Source organism: Ornithorhynchus anatinus, chromosome X2, assembly GCF_004115215.2.
Source record: "Ornithorhynchus anatinus isolate Pmale09 chromosome X2, mOrnAna1.pri.v4, whole genome shotgun sequence".
Taxonomy (NCBI): domain Eukaryota; kingdom Metazoa; phylum Chordata; class Mammalia; order Monotremata; family Ornithorhynchidae; genus Ornithorhynchus; species Ornithorhynchus anatinus.
Window position 1 is genome coordinate 19376949 of NC_041750.1, and position 13614 is coordinate 19390562.

A 13614-nucleotide genomic window follows, 5' to 3' on the forward strand; every position below is an offset into this window, starting at 1 on the left:
AGGAATTCCAAGTGGGGGGAGGGTGTATGCAAGGAGACAAGAACTAGTTACAGTGAATAGGTTGCTTTGGGAGGAGCCAAGCGTGTGAGCTAGGGTGTAGTGGGAGAGGAGTGAGTATAAGTCAGGGGGAGAGAGAGCCGATTGAGTGCCCAAAAACCAGTGGTAAGAAGTTTCCACTTGATGTGGAGATGAGTAGACAATGTTTGTGTGTGTTTAAGGAGAGGGGAGATGTGTGCAGAACTCCATTTTAGAAAAACGGTTGATGGATTGATTGGTGTGGTATTCTTAAAGCAGACTCCATGCAAAACTTCTTCAGTAACTTGTCAGAAGTTATCCAGAGGATGTTGCTTAGGAAATTCAATCAGTCAGTCGTATTGATTGAGCACTTACTGTGTGCAGAACACTGTATTAAGTGGTTTGGAGAATACAGTATAACAGAACTGGTAGACACGTTCCCTGCCCACAGTGAGCTTAAAGTTTAGACGGAAATTGCGTAGTGCACCCATCTATAAATCCCCACATCGACACCTGTTTTTAGCCCCCCATTTTCATATGGCCCTGTTACCTGCTGCAATTAAATTGTGCATGCCAATGAAATCGGAGCATTATGTACATATCCTTATAATCTGCTGTTTCCGCTTTCAGTAATCTATCTTAGCGTCTGTCTCCACTAGATCGTAAGCTCCTTGAGGGCAGGGATCATGTTTACCGACTCCGTTGTGTCATACTCTCCCAAGTGCATAGTGTAGTGCTCTGCACCCAGTCAATGCCATTGATGACATTGATGGGTTGACTGAGTGGAAGGCTCTATAGAAAGCCAATATACAAGGATATCCCATAGGTGACCCAGGCAGTTTGGAGCCAGCAATGACTTATGCCCTGAAAATAGTTGAAAAGGAAGACTTTGAGTCATGCTCCCAGATACAGGAGGAGCCAGTGTATATGAGGAGCCCGTGCTTTTTGGGGGTTAGGAAGACGATCACCACTACCCGCCAGTCACCCAGCCAGCCACCCCTCACTTAAGATCCCTCTTTCTCCCCGCACATGCCGTACTGACATTCACATTCAGACCTTCCCCTTTTCCAAACTCACTCAGGCGTGGATTCAGATATCCTAGCCATGGAGTGGACCAGCTGTTTTAGGAATGGCTAAAAACTGACCAGCTGCAAACAAGAGCTGGTAGTGAAGCTTAGGCCTTCTCTCTAATCTTGGTTTTACCTCCAGTTTTCGTCCATGGTGACAGCAGTGTTGACAGTAGTAGCGGAAGTGGTGAGTTGGTACTCTCTGGGCTCTTCGGGGCACATCTTGCCCAGCTCCTTGGAACGCTCGCAGTGGAAGGCAAGATTAGAGGTTGAATCGGCTCCTACTGTCACCACCACAATGGCTGTTGTGGCTGGAATTCTCTTCCGCAGGCATGGAAGGGGCCGTGCGCATAGATCTGAGCTAAATAATTATCTGGTAGTATTGATGCATACTCATTGCTCCCCTGGGTGGTTTCAGGAAGATGGAGACCCTGCATCATTTTAATATAGAGAGATCAAGCTGTGCACATCTGGCAGGAGCAAAGATGAATCTAGAGATGGGAAACTTAAGAGGGGGTTAGTGGGATAGAAACAGAAGAAAGCAATCAAAATTTAGGGACTCTCATTTGGGGGACAAGATGATGGGAAAGAATTGGGGGATGGGAATGATCCCGCTTTACGTTTTAACCGTTGGAAAGGAAGAAAAGGAGGGGAATGGAGAGAGTTTCAAGGCCCATTCTCCTCAATTGGAAAATAGTGCGCAAATTCTTCTCAACTGGTAAGGAGAAGGGGATTAGGCCAGTCACAGGAAAGAGGTGGAACAAAGACTAATTAGGTAGGGAATAATGAAAGGGGATTTGGAACTCAGTGGAGTAAAAAGCTTATATAGGCAATCCAAAAGAAGGAAGTCCAAATTAAAAGGGAAAGATTCATTGACACAGAGACAAAGGCAAGTTGAGCTTCAGGGGACACAGAATGTGGGTACAATAGTGGTAAAAAAAAGCCCAAAAGAGGGTTCGAGGAAAATGAAGCACAAGGACATTTGATTTCAGAGTGCAAAATACTAAAGAGTTTCTAGATGCTCTAGACAAAAGAGATAGGGACAAAGAAATGGTAAAGAAAGACTCAATGCTGTTTCAGAAAATAAGGGTGAAACACCAAACACACAAAGCTTTCAGATGAATGCAACAATAGGAGTTAAGATCCTGTGGAAAAGCAGAAAAGCTTAGTTATTTAGGAAAAAAAGCCAACAGGATGGGCGAGGTTTGCTGAGGGCCGTGATGGCTGACTGGAAAAGAGCGCTAATGGAGCAAAGGGAAATGATGAGTGGTACTGATGAAAACATGAAAATAATGGCAGTAAAGAATAGCAGTTTTAAACCTAAATTTTAAAAATGTCCAGCAATATATCCATTTCTTTTATAATGGGAATTAGTGGGCTAGAGAGTGGATGGATTGAAAATACCACCATGACTAATGGTTTTTGATACAAATTACTATTATCGTTATGCATTCTGTTTTCTTTTAGAGTAATATTCAGTAGGTGTTGTTTCCTTGTGTTAAATACAGCATTGAGGGTTGCAAAAACACAAAACAAAGCTGGTGGAGAAGCAGTGAGGTCTAGTGAAAAGTGCATGGGCCTGGGAGTCAGCGCACCTGAGTTCTAATCCTGGCTCCACCACTTGTCTTCTGTGTGACCTTGGGCAAGTCACTTAACTCCCCTGTGCCTCTGTTTTCTCATCTGTAAAATGGGGATTAAACACAGTTTGGGGTAATATACAAGATAATCAGGTCGGACACATACTCCCTGTCCCAACAAATATCCCAATTATTATTATTGGTGTCTTTCTGTGAGGCTGAGGGAGAGATAGGGATGCATACAAAAGCACATCATGATAGACGACGTGCACATACGTTTAACCACTTTTTTCTGACACTGACTCTCTCCTTGTGCTGATAGAAACTGCGTGTGTGTTGTAGGAAGTGGCTCTATATTTCTCTATTAAGTGTTCTTTCCAAACTGTGCAATGAAATCATGCACTATAGGAGAATGTTTCTCCAACTTCTTTTTTGAATCCTCTATAATTTGGTTTCTACTCTCTTCACTCTTCATTCTACTCTCTTCACTTCACTCTCTCCCCGGTCACCAGTGACCTCCTTCTTGTCAAATCTAAAGGTCTCTATCTACTCTATTGTAATCCTGCTCTAACTCTTGGCTGCTTTCAACATTTTGGGCCACTTCCTTTCTTCTGGAAACACTGACTAACCTTGGTTTTCTCAAGGTTTCTCTTTCCTTACCTCTCTGGTCGCTTCCCCGGCTCTTTTGCCAGTTTTTCTTCCATCTCTCACTCCCTAATTATGAGTGTTCCTCTACGTTCCATTTTTACTCCACTCCCTGGCTTCAACTACCATCTCTAAGAAGATGACTCGCAAATGTACCTTGCTGGCCCTGACCTTTCACCTCCACTGCAAAATTACAATTTTTCTTGCCTCCAGAAAATCTTTACGTGGACCCTTCAAACTCCCACTCTGCCGCTCCAGGCCCTTGTCAGAACCCTATTTGACTATTGCATCAGCCTCTTCACACATCTTCCTGCCTCTAGCCTCTCCCTTCTCTAAACAGTCAGTGGTATTTATTGAGCACTTGCTGTGGGCAGAGCACTGTATTAAGCCCTTGGAAGTGTACAATAGTGTTGGTAGTTGTGATCCCACAATGTCGAAGGTGGCTGCAAAATGAAGGAGGCTAGAAAGGAGAGAGAAATTTATACATGGAAGAGGAGGTATAGGACTTTTTGTTAGTGTCCTATTTTCTGTAATCTTCTTGCTTTTGGGGTGTGAGCCTCACCTTTTATTAATGTATAATGGGATTCTCAATGTTCTAAAGAACCATTTTCAGTACCTCTCAAGGATTCAGTTTTGAAGGGGATAGTCATTTAATAGATTGTTATCTCTGGTGGGCTCAATCTTCCAACCTTTCTTTCCTGCCCTCCACATCGCCCCTCTCCTTCTGCAGTGACATCATGTCCCCTCTGGGAGGTCATGGGATGCCATTTCTGACCATCCCGAAAAACCCACATGTTATCGTACTTGATGTAAGGTTGTCCTGGATCCTCCATTAGATTTTAAAGACCTTGAGGATGTGGAGTACATCTTGAATTTTCTCATTGATGATATAGATATGATATGATATGATATATGGATCCTTGTTTACTTGTCCATGAACAAGGTAAAGTGAAGGTCGACAACCAGATGGTTCTCTTAATCCCATATATAATTAGCAATCTCAGCAGTGAGAAACAGGGGGCCACCCAGTGCTACTAAAACAGGGGGGTTTCATTTTCCCAAAACCTTGCATCAAGGAAAAACTGTGCAGTAGTACTCATAGTGTCTGATGTCAGATGCACACCTGCACCCAAACCATATCTTCTACCACCACGGACATCCAGAGTCCAAATAAGCTTGCATTGTCAACCAAACGTTCCCTAATTCCCGACCAGTGTTCTCACTAAAACATGCAGAGACAACATTCATTGTGGCAGGACTTGGTGTATTGAGAGAAGACTTGTAACTAATATAAACAAACTAACCAACTTAGGCAGAGGTAGATAGTATCTGAGAAGGATAACTCACTTTGACTGATGAACTAAGCCAGGATCGAAGAAAGAGATGATAAAGTAGAAACCCAGAAACCCAGGTGATTTCATCAGTGTAACTGCATTTTTTCCTCAATTACAGAATTAAATGTGAGGGAGCCTGATGTAAGAATTTGTGATGAATCATCCTGTAAATATGGAGGCGTTTGTAAAGAAGATGAAGATGGTTTGAAATGTGCCTGCCAATTTCAGGTAAGAATTTCAAAAGTATCAGTTCTTCCCCTGTTGTAATTTGACAATTGGCCCGAGTGATCCGGTTGGGCTGGTTACAGGGAGCAAATTAAGTGGAATGGCTCAACCCTCCATTTAATTTAATTAAATTAATTTAATTTGCATTGGGAAGACCCAGCCATCAGTCATTTAGTGGTATTTATTGAGTGCTTACCATGTGCAGAGCACCGTATGAAGCTCTTGGGAGAGTACAGTACAACAGAGTTGGTAGACATATTTCCTGCGCACAAGGAATTTACAGTCTAGAGGAGGAGACATATTAATATATATACATTATGGTTATAAGCATGCTAGAGAAGCAGCATGGCTCAGTGTAAGGAGGCTGGGCTTGGGAGTCAGAGGTCATAGGTTCGAATCCTGGCTCTGCCGCTTGCCAGCTGTGTGACTTTGGGCAAGTCACTTCACTTCTCTGTGCCTCAGTTACCTCATCTGTAAAATGGGGATGAAGACTGTGAGCCCCATGTGGGACCACCTGATTACGTTGTAGTTGGTATTTGTTAAGCGCTTACTATGTGCAGAGCACTGTTCTAAGCGCTGGGCTAGATACAAGGTAATCAGGTGGTCCCACGTGAGGCTCACAGTCAATCCCCATTTTACAGATGAGGGAACTGAGACACAGAGAAGTGAAGTGACTTGCCCATAGTCACACAGCTGACAAGTGGCAGAGCCGGGAGTCGGTTGTCCCCCATGAGGCTGACAATCTTCATCCCCATTTTCCAGATAAGGTCACTGAGGCCCAGAGGAAGCAAAGTGACTTGCCCACAGTCACAGAGCCAAGAGGCGGGGTGGGGATTCGAACCCATGACCTCTGACTCCCAAGCCAGGGCTCTTGCCACTGAGCCACACCGCTTCTCTTCGCAGAGGGCGGGCGGGCTGCTTCCGCTTCCTCCTCCTCCTCTCCCTGCCCCCGCTCCCCGCACCATCCCCTCAGACCGGACTGGACCGGACTGGCCGACGATGCCCCCTCCCCGCCCCCTCCCCGCGCCACCCACTCCCCCCAGCGCTTAGAACAGTGTTTTGCACATAGTAAGCGCTTAACAAATACCATCATTATATACAGAAGTGCGGGGGACTGGATGAAAATCTAGTGCTTAAAGGGTTCAAATCCAAGTGCAAGAACGACACAGAAGGATAAGGGAGCAGGGGCAATGAGGGCTTAGTTGGGGAAGGCCTCTTGGGAGGAGATGTGATTTTAGTAAGACTCAGCCATAATGCGAGACTTAAAAATAACTCATCAGATTCCTAATTATCCCAACAGCCACCCCTCGCAGTTATGTATTTCTTCCCATCCCAAACATTTATGTATACTTGTATATTCAGTTGTACATTGAACTTTTTATGCCCCAGCGGGACCATGGAGGGCAGAGGGGAGAGAGGGCTTGTGGCTAGATATTATTTTATATGCCCAATTGCACTATCATAGCTCAAACTATTATAACTATAATGAATTCTTTTGTGCAGGTTCTTGATCCTGAAGTCTCAGTTCTGAGACTTGTCTTTCAATTGATGGGAGACTCCAGTAATTCTCTCTTCTGATTTCATTCTGGCATGTTCATTCTGCTTCCTATCTGAAGCTTCATTCTGATCCTATCTGATCTCCTGCTGCTGCTCCTACTATTCACAACATCGCTAAAATCCATTCTCTCCTCTCCATCCAAACTCCTACCACTATAAACCAAGCACTTATCCTACCCTGCCTTGATTATTTTATCAGCTTCCTTGCTGACCTCCCTGCCTCCTCTTCACTCCAGTCCATACTTCACTCTGCTGCCCAGATCATTTTTGTACAAAAATGTTCAGTCCACATTTCCCTTCTCCTCAAGAACCTCCGGAGGTTGCCCATCCACCGCTGCATCAAACAGAAACCCCTTACCATCGGCTTTAAAGCACTCAATCACCTTGGCCCCTCTTATCGCACCTCGCTATTCTCTTACTATAACCCAGCCTGCAAATTTCGCTCCTCTGAAGCCAACGTACTCCCTGTACCTCGATTTCGTCTATCTCACCACTGACCTCTTGCCTCTGGCCTGGAATGCCTTCCCTTTTCATAGCTGACAGTCTCTCCACCTTCAAAGCCTTATTGAAGGCACATCTCCTCCAAGAGGCCCCCCCTGACTAAGCCCTCATTTTCTCTTTTCCTACTCCTTTCTGCATCACTCTGACTTGCTCCCTTTACTCACCACTGCCCCCACTCAGTCCTACAGCACATATATATATATATATATATATATATATATATATATATATATGTATTAATAATTCATTTATTTATATTAATGTCTATCTTTCCCTCTAGACTGTAAGCATGTTGTGGGCAGGGAATGCATCTGTTATATTGCTGTATTGTACTCTCCTAAGGTCTTAGTACAGTGCTCTGCACAAAGTGAGCACTCAATAAACAGGATTGATTGATTGCTTAAGTAGCTTGTATGTCTGTTGTTTGTTCCCCATCCTCCCTGTCCCCCACCAGCAGATTGTTAGCTCCTTGTGGGCAGAGGGTGCTGCTTCTGTTTTACTTTCTCAATCGCCTGATAAATTGGTACAGTGCTTGGCACCCTGTACGTATGAAGGAATATGCCTTGAAATATATTATTTATTTGTTGAGCTGAGAAGTCGTTTTTATTTTTTTTTTGTAGTGTCACACAAATTACGTTCCTGTTTGTGGATCAAATGGCGACACTTACCAAAATGAATGCTTCCTCAGACGAGCATCTTGTAAACACCAGAAAGAGATAACAGTGGTGGCAAGAGGCCCATGTTATTCTGGTATGTAAAGTTCTCAGGGTACATGGCCTTCAAGAAAGGAGCATGACTTCCCTCTGACTTGGAGCTGTAGGAGAGAGCCCTCTCCCAGGGACTGGCTGCCAGCCTTTCCAGCTGCTTAGTTATCCTGGTCTTTCCTTTAAAGATCTTCAAAGATAGAGGCTGACAACTTCTCCTAGAAGACCTTTCCAGAATTTTATCATCCTGATAGTCAAGTTCCATTTTATACCCAACCAAAATCTCCCCAGCTGCAATTTAACTCCATTTCTTCTTGCCCATTGCACCCTCGAGGTGAGGACAGTTGGTCAGTCCCTTCTCATCAAAGCCCTTCATGAACTTCAGTTCCTCCCTTAGCCTTCTCTTTTCTATCGAATTAACTCCATTCTTTTAAGCTTCCCCTCATAGGACCTCTTTCCCATCCTTTTATTTATTTATTTTTGTTTGTTTGTTAATTTTCCCTGTGGGCTCTCTAGTTTCTCTACTTCTTTTGTAAATGGCCACAGAACTATAGTAAGGGTTTGGCTAGTGTGAAGTGGAGGGGAAGAATTACTTCCAAGTTCTTGCAAGCCATTATCCAGTGAATCCACTTCTGGGCCACATTGGGGTTTTTTGTCTGTTTGTTTTGTTTTGGTTTTTTTTGTTTTTAAAGAATGGCAGTACTTTGCTAATTCATATTTCACTTTGGGTATTTTAATTGTATACATTCCCAGATAATTTTCTCCCATTCTGTATTTTTTGTTCATTTTCATTCCCAAATGTACTGTCTTGCACTTGTCCCTATTTAATTTTGTCTTTTATTTGCAGCCCACTTCCCCAGTTTGTCTAGTTCATTTTGAATTCTATTTGTGGGCCCCAAAGGGTAAACCGCCACTTGCCAGTCTAATTCATTTTGAATTCTATTTGTGGCTCCCAAAGGGTAAACCACCACATGCCACTGGGTACCAAAAGCAAATGCTCTCAATTCTTTCTTCCACCTCATTAATAAAGATCGTAGATACCACCATCCCAGGACCAAGTCTTTTGAAGGCCTAGGGCATGAGAATCTGGAACCTTGGAGCTAGATTGGATCAGATGAATTTGGACATTGCTTGTAACTTCCTATTATGTTTCCAAGTTGGGCTGCCTCTGAGCAGCAATGTGCATGTGCTGGATATGTACATGGATACTACAACTCCCAGCAGCCCATAGGCAACTATTCATGCATGGCAGTATCACCTGGGAGGGAGGCCCGACCCATTTGTCATTTAACCTGGATTCAATGTGGCGTTCAGTTGGACACTCAGATGCCATGGTATAGGGCTGCATGTGGATCAGGCTGTATATGGGCTAGGACCCAGAATAGGTTAGGCTGGACCAGGCGGTAGTTTGTGCAGAATGGAAAAAGAATTGCTATTCCCTGTAGACAGAGTAGGAAGAGAAATTGGACTGAGAAAGAGAATTTACAGAAGACAGGACATGTCCTTGAGGATTAGAAAAAGGCAAATGTTCTTGTCATCTTTACAAAAGGGAAAAAGGATAGCCGGTTAATTATAGACTAGTCAGCTTAACTTTGCTAGTTAGGAAATTCTGTACTAAGCCAACAAGCAAAGTGCTGTTTTTTAGAAGAGATTAAGATACTTGGAACAGGGGTGCCAACTCAGGAGAAATGATTAGGGCCATTTCCCAGTGAAATTGTGATGATTTGGGCTGCCTGTCTCTTTCCCGCCCAGTAAGAAGCTGGAGCTGTGACAGGGCTCCTTGCCATAATTTTCTTCCATCCCTGACCAGTTACAGGCACTCCAGACCCTACTAGCCCCAGCCTCAACAGGGAATTATTGCTCCCATCTCCAGCCTCGGGGGGCAACAGTTGTTCCAAATCCTGTCTGGCCCCATTCTCAGTGGGGAATGGGCTTCTTGCCACATTCCATCTGCTTTCCTTTGGTGTCCTCTATCCCTGCGAATGCCTATTTTTTTCTCATCTTCTCCCTGTGTTTGTGACTTTGTGTCTGCTTCCCTGATTTTGTGTGAGTGTGCACGCATGCACATCTCTCTGGACCTGGTTGGAGCTATGGCTCTTATTTTTGCCCTCATCTCACTATTCTGGGAACCCTGCCCCAAGTTCACCCCAGTACTTGAGATGAAAAGCTAGCATCCATGATTAGGAAGCAACAGCCTTCAATTTTAGCTTTGTGCACATTTCTTCTGGTTAAGAATTAACTGATATATAACCTGTTAAGTTCATTGACATCTGAAATCAGTGTTAGCAGCGTTAAGTAAGACACAGCCATTGGAGACGGGGTAGAGCAGGGAAAGGGAAAGGAGAACTTTTTCCAAGCCCCCAGCAACTGGATTTCTGAAAGCGGGACTGGTTATCTGGACCCCAGATCATTCCATGGTTGTTGGGGTAGGCTCATCTAGAAAGCCAAGGTAAGGTGGCAGGAATTTCGGGGAGGAGATTTGGGGATGCACTGTGGTGTGCTCCTAAAAAGCATTCCTTATCTTGACAGAAAAAAAACCATGGTGCTAGAACTTTTTAAGAAATTCTATTCCTGGGGCGTCAAGATTTTTTCTGAAGTAGCCTTCCATCACATCCTTCCCTGCACATGCCTTCTTTCTCCCCATCATCTGGGCCCCTGCTGCCGAGCAGCCTCATCTCGTGTCCACAAAAACTGTGAAGGGTGTGGACAGGGTGTATGTGGAACTGTTATTCAGGAAACCCCATAGCATCAGCCCAAGGGGCAGCCCTTGAAGTTTGAAGGAAGTAGATTCAAGACAAATGAAAGGAAACCTCTTCACACAATGGGGGAAAAAGGGTTGGAATTTATCACAGGATGTTGCCTTGCCCAAAAATATCAGTAGATTCCTTAAGGGTTTGGATAGGCTCACAATGAATTACAAGAGGGAATGTTTGAGATGCAGAGGGAAAAGCTAGGGATGTTAGGTGGTCCATCCTTGTCTATAGGGATGGATGTGCAGGAGGGCACCGTCACATGGTTCCTGCAGATGCCTTGGTGCCCTGGTGGCGGAGGCAGAATCAGGGGATGGATGGTCAGTCAGATGCATAATGACACTGGCCAGACCTATCCCAAATCATGTGGTTGTTAATTTAACTGAATGCCAATCACTGTGACTTACTCAAGTAAGTTTAAAAATGTGGAATATTTTATCATTTAAAAAGGGATCAGGAAAAAGTCAAAATTTCGTAGTACAGGAGCAATGGGTAATTTGAGTTTGATTCTGTAAAAAGACAGTAAGGTGGAAGGTTAATTTCCTGTGAGACAAGAAGCGTTGATTTGTCCTCACCAAACATGCAATAATAACTATCCAAAAGCAAGATTTCCAGGGAATATATTTTAATATGTTTCTTTTGTTGTCTTTTTCTTTTATCAGATAATGGTTCTGGATCTGGTGAAGGTGGTAAGTTTTAAGTAACAACTTTTAATTTTGTCTCAACTAATCTCTATTTGATTATTCTCATTAATATACTTTTTCAAGTAAAAAAACAAATGGGAAAAATACATGGTTGCGCCTTACTGCCATGCTGTGCTCTCTCCATTCTTCATCTCCCTGGGGTAGAAATTTTGAAGGAGAGATGGGTCAGGGTTGTCAGGGTTGTCTGTGCTGGGTTCAATTCCCGGAGACTCTTTCTAGGGTTTTTGTGTGGCTCCTTCTTCTGAATGAGTTTCTTGACCCATTTCTTAGGTGGTGAGGGGGGCTCCCAGGCCTCTCTCCTGAGAATAAGGTTCCATCCCGGGCTTTCCTAGCCTTCCTGCCTCTGCCTGTTGCAAATCGAAGTCACTCCCAGTTACTGTGGGAGGTGGTAAATACACTGTGCTAAGTGCCTTGGAGAAGGACGGGGTATTAATTATGTCTGAATGATTATTCATAATAAATTTCTGGTCCACAGGGGCTGCAAAATCTAAACTAAGGATGCAGAGAGGGAGAGAGCGAGAGCAGATACACTGGAAAGAATAACAGGGTTAATTCAGCAAAAGCAACCCTCACAAAAAAAGGAACAGCAGCATATCGATGCTGGGAGGGAATTGTCCTCAGGCAAAACCTTCCCCTCATTCTAACTGCTGCTGAAGGACTTCTGCCCCACCTCTCCTGAGGGGCTGGTCTTCTTCCCAGTGACAGGGAGTAGGGAAGAAGGGGAGCACCTTGTTGTCAGGATCCTCCCTCTCTTCCTCTGCAGACTCCTCAGTCCCAGTGGTGTGGAAGTGCTGGAGCCACATGACAGCAGCTTTGGCCTGTCCTCCCCTCCTATGGTTTAATACCTTTATTGTCCATTTGTGCTATTAAAGGCTGACTCTCTGACTCGTGCTGGGGAATACTAGTCTTTTAAATTCTCAGGGCTCCAAAGATATATTTATTGTTTGCTCTCCTATTACCTAAACTTATAGAACAATGTTCAGCTTTTGTCTCCTATAACTTGCCCCAAAGAATCCAAATGGATTTAACGCATTGGTAGTGTTCCTGATGTTTGTTTTTTTTACTACACTAGGTAGCAGAGTATTCTTGGGGCAGCAAGAAAAACTCCGTGGAGGACAAATGGGGGAGATTTCTTCTCAGTGGGTCCCCCTAGACTGCAGGCCCCAGTGGCTTTGAACTGGCTGCATCACTGAGAATTGACCTCTTTTCTGTTGTCATCCGCACAGACCCCATCCTCTGTGTATGTGTGTGTGTGTGTGTGTGTCTTTGTGTGTGTGTCTGTATATGAGAGAGAGAGAGAGTGCGCCAGGCCTAGAAAAAGAGGCACTGTGCCCTTTTGGAGGTAGATGCAGGGTGGGTGCAGAGGCAGAGTGCAAGTCTTGGACATTTAGCAAGGTGAACAACTATGCAGGACTAGTCTGAGGCCACAAAGGGATCTGGTCTAGATGGTTGAAATGGGCCCCTCATGGACAAAGGGTGCAGCTCCCTCCCTCCTTGTTTTTACTAGTGGGTTACTGAGAGGGCTGGGTCTGGGGCAGCAACCCAATTAGCCCAGAGAATAAGATGGCCCTGAATCAACTTATCTGTCAGTTGAGAGTAATGTATCAGGTTGTATGTCTGGTAGTGAGTGAAGCAAGAACAGATATGTGGAAAGGGAGAAGCTTGGCTGTTTATTCTCAGCTGTGGGAAATGGGAAGGTAAGGAGAAAAAAGTTAAAGTCAATCAATGTCTTACCCAATTTACTTGAACCACATGATAGTCCAAGATAGGATAAGGGGGAAAAAGCCCAAAATTTCTAGAATGGAGAAACTGACTCCTCTTTGGGACACTTCCCAGAGGGAAAACTCTTTTGTATGGGATGTTGATCACCAGTCTGATGAAATCAGCTAAAGCACAGCCAGTTACAGGAGAGGATTTGGGCAAGGAGGAGAGGCCTAAAGAGCTAAGCAAGAAACCCCAGAGTCGTCTTAGAGGTGCACTCTTTTGTGCATCCAAAGGGAAAGGATGTGGAGAAAGATCTCCATCCTAGACGTTTGCTGGGAGAGAGCATCTGAAGCTGTGGTTCACCAGAGAGGCTGTGGGGGGTGGGGGCCAGGGGGCAGGAGGTGAATGACCAGGGAAGAATTGGATGCTGAGGAAAGTATGGCAGTGGTTTTCAGGGATGTGGTTAACCCTAGGTTGTAAGAAGCAGGTATCAGATAAGGGAAAGGTGATTATTCCTGGATCTTATTTAAAAGACTGCTGTCCAACTACAGTGTGTTGAAATGCTTACATAGGTAAGTACTGGATTTTGATTCATAACTAAATGGGGGGCTTTTGAATTCTTTGTGCATGGAACCCACAGATCCTGAGAGATTATCACAGGAAGAAGTGGGGCTTTTGGCATTCCTCCAAACCTCCAGCAACCAGCTCTTAGGGAGCTAGACTGGCTAGCTGAACCCCGATGCTTCCTGGACCTTTTTTGGGAGAGCCACATCTGAGAATCAGAGGATGGTGGTAACTAACTACTGGGGCAGTGTTGGGTGTAATAGCCCA

At 44.5% G+C, this 13614-nt stretch overlaps 1 protein-coding gene across 1 annotated transcript in view; it reads left to right on the top strand.

Moving 5' to 3' along the window:
• The window catches only part of TMEFF1 (transmembrane protein with EGF like and two follistatin like domains 1), a 43631-nt gene that overhangs the window by 9251 nt on the left and 20766 nt on the right, over positions 1 to 13614 (top strand). Inside the window, exons 2-4 of the mRNA XM_007670561.2 lie at positions 4757 to 4866; positions 7542 to 7671; positions 11038 to 11064. Coding sequence (XP_007668751.2) covers positions 4757 to 4866; positions 7542 to 7671; positions 11038 to 11064 — 267 coding nt within the window. The remainder of the gene's footprint in view (positions 1 to 4756; positions 4867 to 7541; positions 7672 to 11037; positions 11065 to 13614) is intronic.